The 22,320-nt window shown below is 45.0% G+C and overlaps 1 protein-coding gene across 1 annotated transcript; it reads right to left on the reverse strand.

The window, feature by feature from the left end:
* Nucleotides 1-2,239: 2,239 nt before the first annotated feature.
* Nucleotides 2,240-22,319, reverse strand: nfx1 (nuclear transcription factor, X-box binding 1; the record flags this gene model as incomplete). The annotated part of the gene is made up of 23 exons (XM_080544158.1): nt 2,240-2,672; nt 3,844-3,948; nt 5,506-5,651; nt 6,375-6,441; nt 6,949-7,086; nt 7,396-7,497; nt 7,938-8,011; nt 9,294-9,524; nt 10,877-10,956; nt 11,409-11,528; nt 12,553-12,661; nt 14,780-14,862; nt 14,997-15,027; nt 15,226-15,323; nt 16,483-16,700; nt 17,062-17,161; nt 18,348-18,487; nt 18,921-18,992; nt 19,386-19,491; nt 19,832-19,909; nt 20,589-20,750; nt 21,180-21,939; nt 22,209-22,319. 23 exons carry the CDS (start codon nt 22,317-22,319, stop codon nt 2,594-2,596), a joined length of 3,210 nt encoding a protein of 1,069 aa, XP_080400284.1. The 3' UTR covers nt 2,240-2,593.
* Nucleotide 22,320: the final 1 nt, after the last annotated feature.

Here is a 22,320-nt window from a genome sequence, read left to right on the forward strand (position 1 = left end):
TATCCATAATAATAATCATAATCATAATAATAATAATCATAATAATAATAATAATAATAATAATAATAATAATAATGTTTTATCTGCCATGCAATCAACTTGTCAATCAAAGGTATTTTTTGCTCTCGGCAGGCACAGGTTAACCAGGCGGGGATGAAATCTTCCGATTGCTAGCCGGCCTCTCTAACCACTAGGCTACCACCGAGCCCCCCCCCATCTTACTTGCTCTGCTGGGTTGACTTGACAAGGCAGAGACTCACCCTAGAGACCCACCCCACCTCGGGCTGCAGCGCCTAGGGCAGATTCTTCAGGACTGGGGGGGGGGTTCAGCCAATCACGATGCTGCTGCCTCCGCTGTGGCCTTGAGAACAATGTGAGTTTACAACCTTCACAAAGCTAACGGAGCGTGGGGCCCAGGCTCACTGAGATCAACTCCTGCCCTGGTGGGACTACCTGCCGACACGGATCACAGGCCTTTATGAGTGTGACATGTATATGGCTGTCTTACTGACGGCCAGCGACATCCTACGCCTCCTGGACCCCAGAGCCAAGAGGGTACTACGTTAATAATAATAATAATAATAATAGATTGAAGACCCATCTCTTCAGGTTACACTTTAACTGCTCCTCTTGAGATCTACTACCCCCCAGCACTGTGTCTCCTGAGACACCTGCTTCCCCGTATACTGTGTCTCCTAAGACTTCTACCCCCCCTGTACTGCTTCTCCTGTGTTAAAAATAAATAAATTACGACCATCATCTATCACTGAGACTGTCAATGGCCCCTGGCCTGAGCTGGATTACTCTTCCTGCTACAACTGGTGAATTGATGATTCACTTGCTTAGTCAAATGTATCAATTGTAAGCCGCTTTGGAATAAGGCATCTGCTAAATGCAAAAAATGTAAATGGAGTAATAATAATAATATGAATAATAATGACTTGAATTTATATAGAGCCTTTCAGGGTACCCAAGGTCGCTTTACAGAGATACAGGAAAACAAAACAGAGCTAGGGACTGAAGGCCTTGGTGAGCAGGTGGGACTTGAGGCCTGTTTTAAAGGGGTCCAGGGTGGGGATGATGCGGATTGCTGCAGGGAGAGAGTTCCAGAGGGTGGGTGCTCACACACTAAAAGCTCTGTCCCCGAAGGTTCACAGGTTAGTTTGCGGGGGGGGGGGGTGCCAAGCAGGCCAGAGTCTGAAGACCGCAGGTTCCGGGGAGGGTCATGTGGGTGGAGGTCTGGAGGAGGTCAGATAGGTATTCATAGCTTTCAGTCACGTGGTTTCTTCCCTAGCAACCACCAACCTGACGGGCAAAAAGTATCATAGCAACATTGCTCAACATGGCGAGTGGACGCAATTTACCGGCTGCCTACTATTTAGACCACCTCACCCATGAAGAACTATCAAGATACACAACGGTGATAGGAGTGGAGGATTGACACCATTTTGGATTTGGATTCCATGTCTTCTCCTCTATCCGGACACGTTGGAATTATTTTCCTAACCCACGGGAAATCAAAGTTATTAACCCGCAAAAAGTGGGTTTTGCCCGCAAAAAGTGCCTTTTGCCTGTCAGGTGGGCGTTTCCACTATGCTGTGACGTCACATGAAAGCTATGAATTGAGGGGCACGGGCATGGAGGGATTTGTAGGTGAGGAGGAGGATTTTGTAGGAGACGCGGGACTTGACCGGTGTCAGTACTGAATGTGTTCGGAGTACTGATGACGTAACACAGTATGATTGGCTGTGAGGACGTAACACATTGTTAGCAAACAATGTGTCCTATAACCCAGATGGCGTGGGTTTACGGCTCTGCAGCCAATCATAATGTGTAACGTCGTCATCACAGCCAATCATACTGTGATAAGTCATTTGTAATGGCGGGACCCCGAACACATTCGGTACCTACACCGGAAGCCAGTGGAGGTGGATGAGAGCGGCATCTCCAGTCCTGTCACACAGCACATCAAGGCCACGAAGAAGAACACGCCAGCATCTGACCAAAACACTGACGAGTCTGAGGAAGTCTCCAGGGAAAGAGCAGAGATTTTGGACACAGAAATGGATCCTCATTTCCCCCATCATCTAGTGTTGTAGAGGTGCTGTGTGTTAATTTGGTTCTCCACACGGCTCATCGTGGTATATATATGTGTGAGCCGATGCTGAGCATGATATTGTGCCAATAAGTCAAATACCAATATCGCCATGGTAAACAGCTTTATTCAAATCAAGGCGGTATATGTACACAGTACATTGCTTTGTGATCTCATGAATACGGATAAGCCTGGAGAGTGGTGTACAGTCTCCATTTGCAGGAAGCACTTTCTCTGAATGCCACTGAACAATGAACGCTCCAGGCACATTTTCAAACATAATCTTTTTTATTAGGTTGCAAACCTTAAAGAATATTGTCGTGATCGTTTTTTGTCTGCTGCCTCTTAAGAGATAAAAGAACACACGTTAAAGGAGGAGAGATAGCATCACAGATATGTGACCCAGTTTTGCAGACACACATTCTTTTATTATGTTTTGAGAGTCGTGAGGTTTTTCCTCATTCTGGGCCTCTCTTAAAGGTCAGCCAACCCACGGGTTCAGTCCTGGACATCAAAGTAGTCGATCACAGGCTCTTCTTTGACCGCCTTCGACCAGCTGCTCAACCCACTGTCAGTCCTGGGAACACACATCAGAATCAGTGACTGGAAGTAAGTAAGTAAGTAAGTAAAGGTTTATTTATATAGCACCTTTCATACAAGAAATGCAGCTCAAAGAAGTGCTTTACAACAGGGATAAAAACATAAAGTGAATATAGAAACATATACGAGCATAACATTAATATAAAAAGGTTACGTGTGGTAAAACCAAAATGTTTTTTTGGGGAAATTGCTAAAAAAGAATGTTATTCAGAGACTTGAGGCTTTTGATGGGGTTAGATTTTCTGGATTCTGGTCAAATTCAGCTGGGATCAATTCCCTAACCACAATCTGCTCTTTCTCCTGATTCCTCTGTATCTGCTTCTAACCTCTTTGAGTTCCAAGATGGCGGCGCGTTCACACACGAGGCTCGGGGCGCTCCTACTCCTAAATGTCTTTGTATGGTACCTGTACTGTATTAATGACAATAAAGACCATTCATTCATTCATTCATTCATTCATTCATTCATTCATTCTTTGGCTTTGTTAGCAAAGCCTCATCCCTCCCACTAGTCCAAGACTCCTAGGCTTAACACCGTAGAACACCCCATGTCCTAGAACGGACAGTAGTAGTTTGTGAGTTGAATTTTTATGAAATCCAGGGAGACACACTGAGACTGTGTCCTGATTACAATACAAACATGATTAAAAAAACAACTCCTTAAAAAACAACAAATACTAAATACACACATTATAAATCAAGACAAGAACATGTGTCTGTGAGCTGGTTCCTAACCGAGGGAATAAAACTAGTGTAAGGAACTCCCACCTCAGTCTGCCCTGTGGATTATTACATTTCTGAGTAGCTGAAAGCAGTTTTTCCCAATTCTTGGGAAATTATTTAATTCCGACACCCGTGGGGACATTAAAAAGTGCCAAGCTCTGAGAGTGTTATTGATCCAACACGAGGTCGCCATAAAAGCAACGATGTGAGGTAAAATAGGTTCTTTGGTAGAAATTAGTTTTTAAAATAACTGGTTTATGTACAAATTAAACCCTACGATAGGTCAGACACAAAAGACAAACGGTGGGAGTGACAACTCTCCCTGGAGATGTACCTCAGAGCCAGTGGTAATCCAAATCGTACCGTTTCAGAACCGAATGAGAAGGTGCATGTACAAAAACTAAGTGTGTATGGACACAGGGCTTACTTGCTGCTAAGGTGTTTGATGTGGGCGATAGGGGGAGGAGCCCTGGTGGAAGTCTCTCTCTCGATCAGAGCCGTCAGGGTGGAGTTGGGACAGGAAGACTTCCCCCTGGACACGACAGGAAGTAGAGTTACAGCAGGAAGTAGAGTTACAGCACACATCTCGTCACTGACACAGGTAACAACACTCCTCGCTGGCCAAGTCATTCATCGTTTATATAACAGCACACACGTTCACACAGACTGGGGTGGTCCAGTGGTCTGGCACCGCGGTCTACAGTGCACACATTATGCCCATGTCGGCATGGGTTCGAATCCGGCCCATGCTCTGCTGACATGCCCCCTCTCTCTCCCTTCTTCTCCTTACTTTCTTGTCTGTCTTCACTATATCTGTCCAATAAAATGTAAAAATATGAGTGGGACTGACCCACTCAGAAAAAATTACTTAAAAAAAAGTGATAATGTTGCACAAGCAGCATTTTATATACCCTTACTTGCATACAATGTTATGAAAATGAAAACATAACTGCAGACACTCGTAGGTTTTGGAGAGAGGCAGGACTGGTCTCCTGACTGGCTGGTAATCAGCAGTGACAGTTGAGCCGAACTGGCCCACATGTTTACAGGTCATTTCACTTTCATAGAGTATTACTTACACTGCTTTTGAAAGTTTAAATAAAATCCAGATATGGAATTTAACTCCAGTTAAAGGTGCAAATGTCACAAAATACACATGCTGATTCCTTACTCGTGCACCTGCCAAGACCCTGCCCTTCTGCCAGGATTTACTTTTTTTACCAAAATGTTAAAGAGACGTTTCTGGCGTCGACCACAGTGCTGGAAGCAGAGCTAAGCAACGGAGGGCTGTGTGTGCAGATACGTTTGTAACGTGTCTTCCTTCTGCTAGTCAGCCTAGAGCCTCGCCTCCACTGTCTGGTTCACTTCCATGTTAGGATGTTACTGGGTGTCTTAAACCTGGGGTACCATGAGAAGAATTCATCTGTAAATGTTACTGGGGGTCTTTAACCTGGGGTACAATGAGAAGACTTCCTCTGTAAATGTTACTGGGTGTCTTTATACAACGGATAATTCCGGTCCATTGTCTCTATTGGTCAGTTTGCGTTCCAGCCGTGCCAGAATCCATGATATATACGCACGGCTAAATGGAATGTTGACACATCTTTTCATATTAGCCTACTCCGCTATGTATATATTACCGTTATTTAAGTTACATTCTTACCGTTGCTTAGCAACCGATAAACAACTGTCAACAACCGATAAACAACTGTCCTTGAGGTTTGAGAAAGGCGCTATATAAATCTAAGATATTATTATTATTATTATTATTATTAGTGGAAGAATACACTTACAATAAAACATAGTTTCATTAAAATACATGAATTAAAAGTTTGTCTTGTCTTTCTTTTGTGAAATATTGATAGATAAATGTGGTAACCGTTGTATAAAAGCGTTATGGAACGAGAAGCCGTGGTATATCGTGGATATCGGCACGGCTAGGGGGTGTAACGGCACTCCACTTCACGTCGTGCCTAACGACCCCGCTAGCTGGCCCGATATCCACGATATACCACGGCTTCTCGTTCCATAACGGATAATTAACCTCTGGGGTCCAATGAGTAGGCTTCCTCTGTCCAGTGTTCCGTACCTGCTGGCGGTGATGATGACGTTGCGTTTGGGCTCGCTGTCGTAGCTCACGCTCTCTAGGTTGTAGACCTCGGACAGCTCATGGATGATCTTCCGGTGCTCTCTGTTCATCGGGGGGAAGCAGTGGCTCCTCTTTGGCTGTTTACCCTGGACGACATTTCACATTTTACCATTTTTACCATTTAGCAGAGCACTTTTATACAAAACGACTTATGTAAGTTCTAATCTCTAATTGTAAACTAAATGTTCTCATTTGTCAGTACGCATTTGTGAAATGATAAAATCATGTCCTGTGTGTGTGTGTGTGTGTGTGTGTGTATCAGTTTGGAGTGTGACTTACGTTAGAGACTTACAATTAGAGATTACAGGGTCAGTCCCCCTGGAGTAATTTAGGGCTAAGTGCCTTATACTCAAAGGCACAGTAGTGGTGGTGTTCCCAGGTGGGATTTGAACTCATGACCTTCTGATCACCAGTCAAACTATCTATCCACTTAGCCCACCCCTACCCTGGACATATGTTCCACACAGAACCAGTCAGATACTTAAAAAAAAAAGATCAAACAAGATCATTGGCTAATATTAAGGGATAGGACACCCATCATGATACCCAAAGACATTCAAAGTTGTATCAAACCTGCGTGCTTATTTCAGCAAGCCGTATTGCATACTGCCAGTCCAACACTCCTATAGCAAAGAGAGCACATGCTAGCCACACATTAGCCAAATTCAGGCTCCATGCACAAGCACTCTGGCAAGCTGATGGTGGGAGACCGACATTCTTGGTCTGCAAATATCAACGGCTAACATTGAGTCTCATTAAACGGGACTTTAAATCAGAATCCTGTATTAAGATGCGTCCCGGTCTCTTACCTTATTTGCAAGTTCAACCAGATTCTTGATCTCTTCCTCCACCTCACTGACAAACTTCAGATCTTTTCTGAAATAAGACGACAAGTAGAACATGTCATTGTGGAGAAGATTAACATCCACTAACTAGGCACCGGTCAAACAGCATTCATATAGTCAAGAGAACCACTATTACATTCAACTTTATTGTCATCGCAGAGTACAAGTACAATACAACGAAAATGCCGTTTGGCAACCAAACAGAAGTGCAAATAGTGATATAAGGGCATGATATCAAGTTTTTCAAGTAGGTTGAAAAACTAAAAGTAGGTTTTATTCAAGTAGGTAATAATCACTAATTTGCAATTCTAGTCAGACACCAGGCAACTGGTAACCGTTCGCGCTGCCTCACACAGTATGACCGCGTTCGTAAATTTGCCGGAATTTCAGAGCTAATTAACGAACGTGGCCTTCGACAACATGCACAATAAGACTAAGATTGGTCAATGAGTCTCATTGCCTTGGTGGTGAGCAAAGTGATGGGTTTTAATTTCCTGTTTTTGGACCAGAGAACGGAGTTCAAACCCATCAGACCCACCTGGCGTCGTCCTTGAGGCTGTCGCTGTACTTGGAGGTGGAGCGCACGTTGAAGGGGTCCACAGACGGGTCGATCTGCAGGGCCTCCGCCAGGCGACGGTTCCTCTCCAGAGCCGCACACTCCTGGTCACAATCCAGACTGATACACAACACACACACAGACAGACAGACAGACACACACAGGCACACACACACACAGACGACACACACACACAGGCACAGGCACAGACAGACACACAGGACACACACAGACACAGACACAGACACACACACACACACACACACAGACACAGACACAGAGGACAGGATTTGATCATTTCACAAATGATTACTGAAATGAGACGGAAAAAGCACACTTTTAAAAAATATTTAGTATAAGGGGATTTTACAGTAACATTTAGTTTTCTAAGGAGTGAGTTAGTTAGTTAGTTACTTGGTCCTGTGTTACCTGGTCTGTTTCAGCTCCTTCTTAGTGATGAACTGGCCGATGTCCACAGAGTCCCCCAGCTGCATGTCTGACAGCTTACTGGCCATGGCGATGGCTGCATACCTACAGCAGACACACACACAACATGGGTTGTTATAGAAATCAGGGGATCCTATCAAAGCTTTTCATATCCAGGCCCCCTAAATATAGTATTCACCTGGCCACAGATATTATATCTATAGATATAATAGATACATTATATAATCTTAGATATATTACTTGGGTGATGTATAGCGTATAAATACAAATAAGAGTCTTTTTCACAGCAATAGAGCATTTATTTGGCTACAGTGAATAACCCATTCTTGACAGTGGGGATATAGCCTACCCTAACTTCCCATAAATGCCCCAACAATCTCCTGTCACTTACAATAGACAGGTTTCATTACAGGTTTTTGCAAATAAATGCTGGTCTGTCTGACACTGAAACACGCGCGCGCGCGCGCACACACACACACACACACACACACACACACACACACACACACACACATCTCACACACCTCTGATATGAGCTGACTGCCTCAGTGCAGACCACGGTTTCCTTTCTTCGGCCACAGTCACACTGTAGTGCCACCTGGAGGACAGACATGGAACTTCAATTATATTTGGGGGTTCAGAATAAGTCCAGCATTACCCTGCGCCTTCTCCCCACATCTGACCCATATCTGACCCAACAGTCCAAAAGCCACAGTATCTCCTTTATGTTCATCACATTATATGGTTCGAAGACTTCAGAAAATTGCATGTAGAAGAGATATTCATGTTTAAAGTTATGTTTTTTTTTATTATTGGTCAACAGAGCAAATGTTCCGTAGCAGCATTCTATGTTGCTTTGTTACACCTGGGCCCAGTTGTTCCAAAAGTTTAATCTGGATTAGAATGTTCCTGATTCTTTTTTTCTATCCAGGATCAGATCTATCTGGCTGGTTTTGAGTCGTATAGGAGGGGAAATCAGCCAGCTCGATCTGATCCTGGATCAGAGAAAAGAATCAACTGGGCCTTGGTTCCCAGTTGTAACCATCACTGCAGGACATTGATAGTTGTATCATTTGGCTATGATTGAAATAATGCAATAGCTGGAAAGGAAAAAGCTAGGAGAATATATATCACCTCTCTGCATAATCTGCCTGGGGTGTAAACGGAAGCAGCAACGATCAAGGGTGTTGAAATGGGGTTAATGCATTTCCATTATATCCAGTATATTCCAGTATATTGGCAGGAACAGCAAAAATGTTGCAAATAATAATTGTATTGAGCAACATATTCACTCCACTCCAAAATTATGAAGAAAAAAATCATGAATATCTCTTTAACAGGCATTTGTCCGGTTTCGGACCACTCAATGTGAATATACATGAATGTAAATGATGAGTCCCGAAATGGCTGCTGCCTCGCTCCTAGACAAAGAAGGACCTTCACTAAAGCCTTTAGGGTGGCAGTTGGACTATAACGCATTAGGATTAAGCCCATCTGGATATTCAGTGATACTACTTTTTCCCCCTCTTTTTTTAAAAGAAAACAGACGTTCTTAAAATATATGAAAGTGGAGTGAATATATTGCTCAATAAAATTATTACTTGCAACATATTTGTTGTTCCTGCCAATATACAACGGAAATGCATCAATCCCATTTTTTCAACACCCTTGAGCGTTGCTGCTTCCGTTTACTCCCCAGGCCAATTATGCAAAGAGGTGATATATATTCTCTAGCTTTTTCCTTTTTGACTTCTCTTTTTCCCTCTCTCTCTCTTTTTCAGACTGTTCTCTTCTGCAGACAGGTGAGTCCAGCGGTACCTTGGCGGGGCAGGTGCTGCGTGGTTCTTACCTTGGCGGGGCAGGTGCTGCGTGGTTCTTACCTTGGCAGGGCAGGTGCTGCGTGGGCAGGCGGTTCCCTTGTGGCAGGGGGCGGAGCAGGCGTGGCCACAGTCTGGGCGGGGCAGCACGCAGGGCTGGCGGCAGAGCCCCTCGGCCAGGCACTCCCCCCGGTGGCAGATGCGGCGGCAGCGGTGGAGGTCACACACCAGCAGCTTGTTACACACCAGGCCGCACGAGATGTCCTGCAGGTGGCACGGGATGTTGCTCCTTTGCTGTGGGCGAGAGAGAGAGAGAGAGAGAGAGAGAGAGAGAGAGAGAGAGAGAGAGAGAGAGAGAGAGAGAGAGAGAGAGGACGGCGTTAGTGGAACGCAGGGTTCCTACAAGTTTCAACAAGTCAAATTTAAGACCTTTTTAGACCTCTTTGAATATCAATTTAGACCTATTCGCAACACCATATGATAGCTTTTTGTCATCCTCAAGGTGATGAAATTAGGGATTTCACTGCCATACAGACAAAAAAGGAAGCAAATTGGCTTTTTGGGGGGTTCCAGCTTGATTAATTTCCGCGTAAACAGATGTGGTTGGACTGATTTCCTTCTTAAGACCTGGCACCTCATTTTTAGACCTAATAACTGAAATGTTGGCCCTTATTAGGTCTTATAGATCGGATTGCTGGATTTGAGACTTTAAGGCTTTTTAAGACCAGCGCGGGAACCCTGAAACAGGATGTGAATCTTTGACGACGCCGGTGTCTTTTGATGGTTAGAGAGGTCAGAGGTCAGTGTTGTTTGGAAGGCTCAAAGAACTGAACACCTACAGGTCGTTCAGCCATCAGTTAAAAAAATGTATGATTAACACACAAACCTGTCAGCACTGAAATGTTACATGTTCTATGTTTCCGTGTCATGTCAGCTTGTTCGTTGTTGTCTATGCTGAATGCTGTCTGTACTGTGTTTCTGTGTGTTACTGTGTTGTCTATATGTCTGTACATATAGGGTACTGCTTGCTTGTACTGTGTTGTTATTGTATGGGCTTATCCGTTTATCTTTTTTAATGACCTGTATTGTATTTGATGACTTATTAATTTCATGTACAGTATTAAGTTGGCTATGTACGCTTTTTACTGTGTGATAATTATTATTATTTTATCTTTTTAGGAAGCATTTTTATAACTGGCCAGGGAATAATGATGAAAATAAGCCTTCTGGCTAAATCTTTTAATGTTCATTAATATGCATTGTCCCTTTACAAATAAACATAAACATAAACAGGGTATATACAGGAATCTTGGGTTAATTTCAATACCTTTCTAAGACTTTTTAAAGACCTTTTAGTTTGCAATAGACTAGGCCACTATCATACAACACAATTTCCGTTTCATCTTTGTTTTTTTAATAAAACTAATAAATTCATGAACTTTTACTAAAAGTTTTTAGGACTCAAACTCTTTGGACAGAGTCTAATTCAGAAAAATACCTACAAAATTCAAGACCTCATAAAATCGTGATAAGACTTTTTAATACTTATTAAGGGTCTTGATTTTCCCAACATTTATTTATCAACTTTTAATACTTTTCAAGACACTGCGGATACCCTGATAAACATAAACATAAGTCTGAGTCACCTCGTGCTGTCCCATGCACCACTTCTGGGTGAGGTAGGTGCAGGGCGGACACTTCTCTTCACTGTGGCAGTTGTGGAACACTGACGACGAGCACGAGACGACAAAGAAATACATATTAAAACACAGTTAAGTCAATAAAAATAGTCAAAAACAAATCGTGAGCTTATAATTATAAGGTTCCATCTCCGTTTAGGGTAGTTCAGAGATATTGAGCGTCAAAAGTTTTTACATTCCATTATGTTTTGTGAGATGGAACCTTTGTATTTTATTAATTACTAACTAAAAAAATGGCAACATTTAAAAAATAACACCACACAGGCATTAATAAACACCTAATGGATCAGATTATGTAAAAAACTCAATTTTGACAAAAATGGAGATAGAACCTTATAATTCTAACGTCACGAAATTGCAGTTCCTTTTTCTTATTGATAAATATAACAACGTATTTCAATAAAGCATCAACTGAATAGAGCTGCAGACAGTAGCCCTCCTGTCATACACTTTGAGGCCAGAGATGTTGTGTTTTTACCTGGGTGGTCACATTCGTGCCTGCGGTCACACAGGTTCTTACACTCGGGGGGTTTGGTGCCACAGGCGATGGGGGGGTACAGGACACTCAGCCCACAGTGGCACGTCAACTCATCAAAACCTACACAGAGCAGACAAGCAGGGATTAACAGGGACAGGGACCTAGCCTATGGCTCCTGTGACTGGGATACAATGTTTACAATACTGTCTCTGCATAAACTGTATATTACATAGTTACCCATCACTAATTAGCCGAAAATTAGCCGACTAGGCTAACGCTGCCTTTTTTACTGTATTTTATATGGTTCATGTATTTGGATTGTCCTCGATATAATAAACTAATAAACGAAACTAAACTACCTCTTGTTCTATTTATATCATGCCCTTATATCACTATTTGCACTTCTGGTTGGATGCTAAACTGCATTTTGTTGTATTGTACATCTACTCTGTGATGACAATAAAGTTGAATCTAATCTAATGTAATGTAATACTAGTGTGGCTATGAGGGATGGCAATTAAAAGGTGCAATCTGGGATTCGTGCATTCATTTGGACATTTTAAAATTAATTATATACAGCCATTGGTTCTTGAAGAATATAACTAATAAACGCCTCGTGAGCTTAGTTCAACTGTCTTACCCTTATCTTATCAGAACCCCAAAATCTAAGATTGTTTTACTACATTGTTAAAACTAGAATGTTGACCTCATGGATGAGGGTGGGGTGGGGTGACGATTGCTCTGCTGTTGGATTCACAGCTCGCCCATTTAAGCAATAAAATCTACCCCTTTTGAGGTACAACACCATCACACAACAAATAACTTGGCAGTCCATTACGTTGGCCAATAGGAAATAGTTTAGACTAGACTGGAGTAAGGCTACTGTAACAATAATTATTGCTACAACTGGTGAACTGATGATTCATTTTCTTAGCCAAATGTATCGAAGTAATTGTAAGTCGCTTTGGAATAAGGCGTCTGCTAAACGCCCAAAATGTAAATGTTTAAGTACTGTAACAATACATGATTGAAGAGCCCTGGTTAAACGACAGCCCCAATCCTTTTTCAAGGCTTGTTATCAGGACCGTCTGAACAGACGCCAACCAGGATAAACATCTGTGCTGGGATGCCAACTGGGACTCACTGGTTTGCCAGCAGGGTTCGCAGTTTCCACGGTGACACGGCTCTTGGCAACGGTGGAGGCCACAGTTGAGCTTGTAGCCACAGATCAGAGAACACTTGTGTTCTGAGCCCTAGAGGAGGAGGAGGAGGGGGTAACATATGCCAGGGTGATGCCAGTTAGAAAGCGGTGGGCACAGCTGGTGGAAACAAGTGATGATCCTAAATTCACACACAAGTGAGCGCACAGACAGACAGACACACAGACAGACAGACAGACAGACACACACAGACAGACAGAACACACACACACACAGACACAGACACAGACACACACACACACACACACACACACACAGACACAGACACAGACACATACATACAGACACAAAATCTACAGGCCATGTACAACTTTTCCATTTCAATCTTAATCTGGAGAGAGGCAGTGTGTGTGTGTGTGTGTGTGTGTGTGTGTGTGTGTAGTATCGGTCCTGTTCTCAGACACCTGAGGTGATGGTTCTCAGCAGACAGCCAGGGGTGATGTGGTGTTATGGTGGCAAATACTGTTAGGCTGCCAAATAGTGCCCATTCGGGGTGATGCAATCATATCTTTCCCAACGCCGTTGCTATGCCGACGCGCATTCTGGACTGCCGACGTTTGCATTCCGGACATTCCACCACTCGTCGGACATTCTACCACTCGCTGTGAGCTGCTTACTACCACAGATTAATGAGGGTCTTAAATGAGGAGAAGACAAATGTAATCTTCTGGCACTTGAACAGCATTAAGGTTGATGCAGGCTGACCAGTCAGCTGTAGCTTTGTTGCTGGCATGGCCATTTTATAGTGGAAAATGAAGTAGTATCCTGGCTAACAGCATTAAACACTTTGCTTAATGCGTCTATATCAGTAATTAAGTAAGCTAGCTAAGTAAGTAAGCTAGTTAGGGCTAGTTATCTATGATTGGAAATGAAGTAGTAGCTAGTTCTGGAATTATATTTATCACTACTTTAGCTGATGTGATGTGGGTTCGTTTGCTATAGTTATATAGCTAGTCAACTCTGTAACATTAGCGGAGCGAAACACGTGTGAAATTGGCATGCTAGCAGGTTTTTTAACATAAAATGGCCATGCCAACATGGCAGCTACAGCTGACTAGTCAGCCTGCATCAACCTTAATGCTGTTCAAGTGCGAGAAGATTACATTTGTCTTCTCCTAATTTAAGACCCACGTTAATCTGTGGTAGTAAGCACACAGCGAGTGGTAGAATGTCCGGCGAGCGGCGGAATGTCCGGAATGCGCGTCGGCATAGCAACGGCGTTGGAAAGACATGATTACATCACCCGGGCACTGCTTGGACTGACAGTGGCAGTCAGCTGGTGGTTTGTGTTTGTGTAAAAACTTAACTAACTGCTGACAACTTATGTAACAGCCAAAGTAAAAAGATATATATACTTTGTGGGGTTAATGTGTCTGCATTACATATTTTACATACATTTTTGTCAGTAGTGAAATGCAAAAGTATTAGCCGACAGCGTAACAAAGTGACTTTTGTGAAAAAGGCCGTTCAGACCACATGTTGTCTTGCTGTTACCAGGGTTCCCACACCTTCTGAAACATCAGATTCAAGCACCTTTCAAGAACTTTCAAGACTCAATTCCCTCAAATTCAAGGACCCAACACGGAATAGTTTGAGACAGATCTAGATGAGAATTTATATACCGGTAATAGGAACTATCCGCTCACAGACAACAATTAAAAAGGGTTAGGGTTAGGGCTTGATTGTGTGAACACTAGATGGTCTCTTGCCTTTTCTACCGCAGCGCAGCAAAACAATATATTGTCAAGCGTCCTTGGGTTTGAGAAAGGCGCTATATAAATCTAAGATATTATTATTGTGAAATATATGTCAAGTTAAGCAATACAGAGACTTATTTACTAGTTGACGGGCTAAGTAAATTATTTATTAATATATATATTATTATTTTTTAGAGAGAGAGAGAGAGAGAGAGAGAGAGAGAGAGAGAGAGAGAGAGAGAGAGAGAGAGAGAGAGAGAGAGAGAGAGAGGGGAATTCAAGCACTTTCAATGACCCATGTGTATTTTTGAAAACTTTCAAGACCGTGATTTTCTTTTCTCAAATTCACAAACTTTCAAGGACCCGTGGGAACCCTGTAAAGTGTATCACAGCGTATCAAAGTGACTTTTGTGAAGAAGGCAGCCTTCAGACCAGGTGTCTTGCTGGTACTCACCACGCAGCACAGCTCTCCACATTTGTGGCGGCCACAGGACCGCTTCTTGAGGCAGCGTTTCTCACAGGTAAAGACTAGCTCACCTGGAGTCGGGAGGAAAGACAAACTAAATTAAAAAACACAAAAACATTTTTGCTACTTCTGGCTCAACATGCAAGAGGTGTGACAGACACAGTTCAAGCTTGCGCCAACTCCTCTGAAAACATCAAAATGTCACCTTCATTCTGGATTGTAGCACAGGGAACCTCCTGAAGTCAGAGAGAGAAAGAAAGTAAGAGAGAGAGAGAGTTTATTTAAGTTTATTGTTCATCATTGGCATAACAAAATTCCATCTCCACCAACTGCAATGACATTTCTCAAAACAGACATTAAGCAAAACAGTGCAACCTGACTAAGTAGGCCTAGCTGTACAACAGGTAGTAAGGTGTAGTTCATTCTGGGCTCACCTTGGCCTTGGAGCCACACCTGCATCTGATGTTGGAGGTGAGAGAGCAGGGGCCACAGCTGCCCTCGTGACACAGCTTCTGACAGATGTGGATGGTGTCTGGAAGAAGAAGAATAATAACTTTTATTTGTATAGCACTTTTCCTGCAAAGTTGCAGCTCAAAGTGCTTTAACCATTATATAATGATAATTTAATCATTTAGTCATTTAAAGGCAATATTAAAAAGACGGGTTTTTAGTCTTGACTTGAAAATATTTGCTGAGGTTGCATCCCTAATGTAAACTGGCAGTGCATTCCTCAATTTGGTTGCATAAAATTAGAATGCAGTCTCACCAAATCTCCTCTTTTGTACATGTGGTACACAGAGAAAGCCAGCGTCAGACGACCTGAGAGCTCTATTGGGCTGATATGCTAGCAAAAAGGTATCAGATATTCTGGTGCTGTGCCAGTGAGAGCTTTATAAACAAGCAGAAGGATCATGTGAATGACAGCCACAGGTCAACACTGCTCTTCACACAAGAGAGAAACACAACAAAATAACCTTTGACTGCAAAGAAACAATTCAGTGTTCCTCCTACAACCACAATGATAACGCATAATAACATTTATACAGCACTTTTCATTACCAATCTGAAACCGTATCATAAAAAGCAGCAATCCAAGTCTAGGAGGCCTGGGGTGGTCCAGTGGTCTAGCACCGCGGTCTACAGTGCACACATATGCCCATGTCGGCATGGCCCTCTCTCCCTTTGTCTCCTTACTTTCCTGTCTGTCTTCACTATATCTGTCCAATAAAATGAGAAATATGAGTGGGACTGCCCACTTACTGAAAAAATAACTTAATAAAGTTTAGGAGGGGGTAGGGTAGGACCGCCAATACGCCCCACCGCAGCCTGCGGGGCAGCTGATGTCAAACGTTTCTCCCCAAAACTCTTGTAAAATTCATATTCATATTCTTTAAGTGGCTGCCCTACAGACATAATAATTACAATAATAATTCATTGTATTTATACAGCGCTTTTCCAAGACTCAAAGACGCTGACAACATGGGAAAAACAGAAAACACAGAAACAACAAGCAACAGAGAACATGAGCACATAGAACACAACAGAGTTAACGAACGGGGAACGGGGAACAAGTAACGCAGCAATGTCCAGTGTGGGAAGGGGTAACAATAACATAACGGGTATGGAACACATGACGCTCAGATACATGGAGCACACGGACCCTCCATCCCTCCACCCCCCGTCCTCCTCACCATCAGAGCCACAGGGCAGGGGCTTGCTGCAGGTCTTGCCACAGGAGGAGATGGGGTCTGAGCAGGAGCGGCGCTCGGGGTACCCCAGCTCCAGCAGCTTGGCCAGGGCCGTCTGGCCGCAGGGGCAGCTCCTCAGCAGCCTGGGGGAGCGCGGGCACGGCTGGCACGGCCCGGGGTGACACACCTGCTGGCACTCGTGGGCCTGGCACTCCAACGTCCTGGAGGGGGAGGAGGAGGGGGAGGAGGAGGAGGAGGAGGTGGGGGAGGAGGAGGAGGAGGAGGAGCAGGAGGAGGAGGGGGAGGAAGAGGAGGAGGAGGAGGGGGGGGAGGAGGAGGAGGAGGAGCAGGAGGAGGAGGGGGAGGAAGAGGAGGAGGAGGAGGATGAGGAGGAGGAGGAGGAGCGGGGGGAGGAGGAGGGAGGGGGGAGGAGGAGAGGATTTGACTCGTCTGTGGCGGCTTTGGAGCCTGAGACAATGTTCCCACAAGAACTAACTATTGTACTGTTACATGAATACAGTACTGTTACATGAATACATTACTGTTGGTTACATTAACCTGGTACTGCTGGTTAAAACTTACTTTTCACACAGGTCCTGACAGGAGTAGTGCCCCGAGCCGTCGAAGCTGTCCTTGTCAGTCCCACACGGCACCTCGCGAGACACCTCACCACAGTAGCAAGCTGCAAGAAGACAGCAACAGTTAAACCCTGAGACGGTAACCATGCAGTACGATCTGTACCACGCTGACACAGTGATGATGGCAAACTCCTCAGACATTCTACTATCAGACATTCTACTCCTCAGACATTCTACTCCTCAGACATTCTACTATCAGACATTCTACTACCAGACAAGTCTCGCGAGAGTTCCTAAAAACATCCAGGCATATTCTGACAAGTCTCGCGAGACGAGAGTTATCCAAAATAAGCCAGGATTTTCCTTTAGCGACGTTGATGGAATACCCCCCTGATGTCACTACGGTGGCCTGTACACAATAACAATAATACCACAGTTCACATTTAGACCAATCAGGAGCCCTTGTGTCACGTCGTCAACTGAATGTTTAATGTCATTAATCTGATTTTGGATCAGCGGTTAGAGAGAGATGGGCGTGGATTTAGGTGCACTTTTAGTCAACATCCATTATAGCGCTGATCTAGGATCAGATATATTTTAATCAGCTAAAATGTTCAGATTTTTTTTTTTTATTGGCCCGCCACCAATAAATGCATATAGAGGAAACACTGATCAGACATTCTACTATCAGACATTCTACTCCTCAGACATTCTACTATCAGACATTCTACTATCAGACATTCTACTCCTCAGACATTCTACTATCAGACATTCTACTATCAGACATTCTACTATCAGACATTCTACTATCAGACATTCTACTATCAGACATTCTACTAACAGACATTCTACTATCAGACATTCTACTATCAGACATTCTACTATCAGACATTCTACTAACAGACATTCTACTAACAGACATTCTACTATCAGACATTCTACTAACAGACATTCTACTATCAGACATTCTACTAACAGACATTCTACTATCAGACATTCTACTATCAGACATTCTACTATCAGACATTCTACTAACAGACATTCTACTAACAGACATTCTACTATCAGACATTCTACTATCAGACATTCTACTAACAGACATTCTACTAACAGACATTCTACTATCAGACATTCTACTATCAGACATTCTACTATCAGACATTCTACTAACAGACATTCTACTAACAGACATTCTACTATCAGACATTCTACTAACAGACATTCTACTATCAGACATTCTACTCCTCCTCAGACGTTCTACTGTGTGACATCACAGGTACAGGGACTCACTCTGTTCAACCTGCAGCTGGCAGGGCTGGCACATTCCGCTGTGGCACACCTGGGCACAGGTATGCTCGGCACAGTTGATGATGGCGCCGCACGCCTTGTCACAGTGGATGGCGCTGGCCTGGCCACAGCGCATGGGCTGGCTAGAGAGGAGGAGGAGGAGGAAGTGTTTCACAGTCAGTGGTTTGTGTGCGGTTTGTGAGATGGCATCAGCTGTTCATGGGTGTTTAGTTGTTTTAGTGGGTGTTTAGGTCCCATTAGGTAGATTAGTTCCCATTAGTGTTCCCATCGCTGGCGGTCATGTTCTTCATGCAAATCTGCACTAGTCATCTTTTTCCCCCTCCCTTCTCTAACCTTAGGTGGAGGAGGTCACGTGCTACACCCTAAATGCTACACTTGTAATTCTTTCTCCAACCACGCTGGCAGTGGCGCTGTCACATGTCATACAATTTACAAAGTGCTTAATTTTGCAGTTTGATAAATAACGGAGCAGACATGTTATGAAAAACATACCGTGGGCTTTTTCAAATCTTTTTTTTTTTCCGTTCCAAGAATTGTTAAAGAATATGAATATACCTGGTTCTTCCACAGATGCAGGCTTTGTTAATGAAGGCAGGACACGGTGGACAGGGTCCAGGATGACACAAGCTGCAGAGACAAAACAGAAGGGACGTGATGATGAAGAAAGGTAAATTTGTGACAGAAGCGTAGATTGTAGAAAAGAAGAGAGCGCACACCGCCGAAAATCTAAGCGAGGTGCTGGCAACAGAGCAGATTCCAATTGAAAGAGATAGAAGCCAAACACTGAGGTTCCAGATGCAAAAAAGTGTTGTTTATTAGGACAACGGTTTCGGCCGTAGCCTTTGTCTCATTTAAGACTTGACAAAGGCTAGTAGAATGTCTGAGGAGTAGAATGTTTGAGGAGTAGAATGTCTGAGGAGTAGAGGCTCTATTTCTTTCAATCAGAAGCGTAGATTGTGACTCTATGCGGCCCGTAGAGACAGGCTGAGAGACAGGCTGAGAGACAGGCTGAAGGCGTACATGTTACAGGGATGGTTGCAGTCCACTCCACTCCTCTTCTTCCCACACATGTCTCCACAGCTGTGGGGGATCTCGGTGCGCTGCCACTCCGGATTGGTCACTTTCCCTGTCAATCACAAGGTTCAAAGTTCAAAGGTTTGACAGGTCACTTGATGGTCACTAGGTGACATTTTTGACACAGGTGTGGTGCATTGGCTAAATCAAGAGATGTTGTTTGAACCCTTAAAACCCCTGCATTCACTCGTCTGCTTTATCCCTGAAGAAGGTCTATGACCGAAGCTCGCAATAAACCGTTTTTGCAGTGTTTGAGTGTGAGGATGCTGTTATTTTGCACTCAAGTTCAAAGGTAATCTAAAATCTGATTCCCCTTTGTCAAGTCTCAGTTTCTTCTTAGTTCACAACAGCCCTGGTTAGTGATGCATCATGGGTAACTGCTAGTCACCTACCACAGAAGCACATGTAGGAGTTGGGGGGTTTGAAGACGACATTCTGACAGGCTGGACAGCGCCACCCTTCATTCGATTCTGAGGAAATGACAGCAAAGTTCATTCCATAAATATATCAACAAAAACAACTAAAGAAACATCAACTAACAACATAGTTAAAAATAAAAGACACAGAGACATTAAGTGCTGAACATAAAGTGCTGTGCAGTAACAACAGTATCCTGCACTAAATAAACAGACCAATTCTAAAAAGGCAGTAGCCTAGCGCAGTAACAAAAGGAACCAATTAAAATAATCTATAATAATTTGAGAAATACAAATTAGACAATTAGACATAGGTTGGAGGGAAACACGCTCATGAGCTGAGACGGTCTTGTAATTAAGTTGTGACATCGTTGGTAATAGACACATCACGATCACTGATGGGATATGAAATGCTGCTGCTGTGTATTGTGTGGTGGGGTCCCATCAGAAGGACAGTGTAGGTAGGACATCAACAACATGTAGCAGTGCCACCCCCTCTGTCCTGCAGCCTGTGCACTCCTGCATTGTCTGCGTGAGGCAGCATTGTGTCGTCTATGGAGGACTATTGTGTCGTCACCTCTGAGAGGCAACAATGCTAGCCTGCCTGTGAGCCAGAGGTTGACAGTGAGGTAGGCTACTGTTGGGCAGGGCTGAATGGTCTGTGAGGCCTACCGTCTGCCTGGTAGGCTGAGTTGACAGTGAGGTACTGATGGGCAGGACTGAAGAGGCCTACCGTCTGCCTGCGAGGCTGGTGACCTGGCCCACTTCTTGACGCAGTTGAGGTGGAAGACGTGGTAGCAGCTCTGGCAGCTCCAGACGGGGGCCATGAGCCGGATGACATCGCAGCACACCATGCACTCATACTTCTCCTCAGACAGCTGCTCGATCAGGCACCCTGGGTAGGGAGGGAAGGAACTGGGTTACCTTATTACCACCAAGTCCGTCATCATCACTATATCACAATAAACAAACACAGCGAGACTGAGTGAGGGGAGTAATGTTTATTATTTATGTATTGTTAGCTTCATAGCATAATTGCCTCACTTGTGGTCAGCCGAGCCATCTTTGTATGTAGTGTCAAAAATGCCTGTCAAAGAGATGACTTGGGCAGATAGTGATTTTGGAATGTAACAAGCATTCTGATAGGCTGATGTCATAGAGGCAATAACGCACAGTGAATCAGCAGTGTTAGGAGAGTAGAGTTAGGCAGATATCTAAATTTGGCCAAAATATGACTTTTAATTATGCTATGAGTCTAACGATGACTGTGAGACACAACTCAAACATGACCAGAGGAGCTTGTCTCTCTGTCTCTCTCTCTCACCTGTCTGTGTCTCTTTGCTCTTGGGCACTTTCCCGTCCCACTTGTTCTGCCCGGTCCGGTGGTCCTGGTGGTGGGGAGGCGCTCTCCTCTGTCCTCTGTCCTGCAGGGGGGTTCGCCTCCCCTGGCCCCCCTGGCTCCTCCCACCCCTCCAGCTGGGCTCCTCCTCCTCGGCACCGTGACCGCCGGGACCGTCTCGGTGGCTGGCGGCTCCCCGGTCAGAGTCCCTCCCCTCCTGGGGCGGCGGGGGCCCCTTGATGGGCCCCGTCCGGCGCCTCGGGTCAGGGAATCGCTTGTGGGGGTCGGCGTGGGGGTTCCGGTCAATGTGGGGGTTCCGGTCCTCGGCCTGTCTACCGCCTTTCCGATTCCGGGCGCCCATTTCCGACGGGAGGTTTTCTTCTCTCGTCTCGGCGGATTCCCAGCCTCCTCCTCCTCCTCCTCCTCCTCCTCCTGCAGAGTGGTTCTCCTGGTTCTCCTGCCGGTCCAGAGGGGGGTGGACAGCCCCTCTGGCGATCCTCTCTCCTCCTCGGTCTCCTCTCCGGGGCTCCTGGCTGAACCTCCTGGGCTTCTTGGGCCGGGTGTCCTGGTGGTCTTCCTGGGGAGGCCCCCCCCCCGCGTCGCCCCACCCAGAGTCTCTACGCCAACTCGGCCCTTCTATGTCAGGGCCCCCGTAGCCCCCCCCTCCCCCACCACCCCCACCACCACCACCACTTCCATGGTTCCCCCCAAGTAAGCCACCGCCGTCCCCCACGGGCCTCTGCCACTTGGGGGTCAGGCGCCCCGAGCCGCCACCACGACCACCACCTCCCCCTCCCCAACCGCCACCTCCGTTCCCCCCTCTTCCTCTCCCGGCTCCTCCTCCTCCTCCTCCACCCCCTCGTCCTCCTCTCCCTCTCGGTCCATCCTCTCTGTGGTGGGGAGGAGGAGGAGGAGGATGGGAGTTCACAGGGGCAGTTGAATTGTCATGGACATGATGCTGGTGATGGAAGTGGCCTTGCTGCTGTGGTGAGCCATGGTAGTGTGGTTGTGGACCGTTGTGTTGCGGCGGCGGGCCACTCCAGTTGCGGTTGTAGTCCCCTCTGCCCCCCCGACCCCTCCTGGGCTGTTGCTGGTGTTGATGTTTCTGTCGTAATGAATTCCCATC

This window comes from Nansenia antarctica (assembly GCF_963989245.1).
Source record: "Nansenia antarctica genome assembly, chromosome: 13".
Taxonomy (NCBI): domain Eukaryota; kingdom Metazoa; phylum Chordata; class Actinopteri; order Argentiniformes; family Microstomatidae; genus Nansenia; species Nansenia antarctica.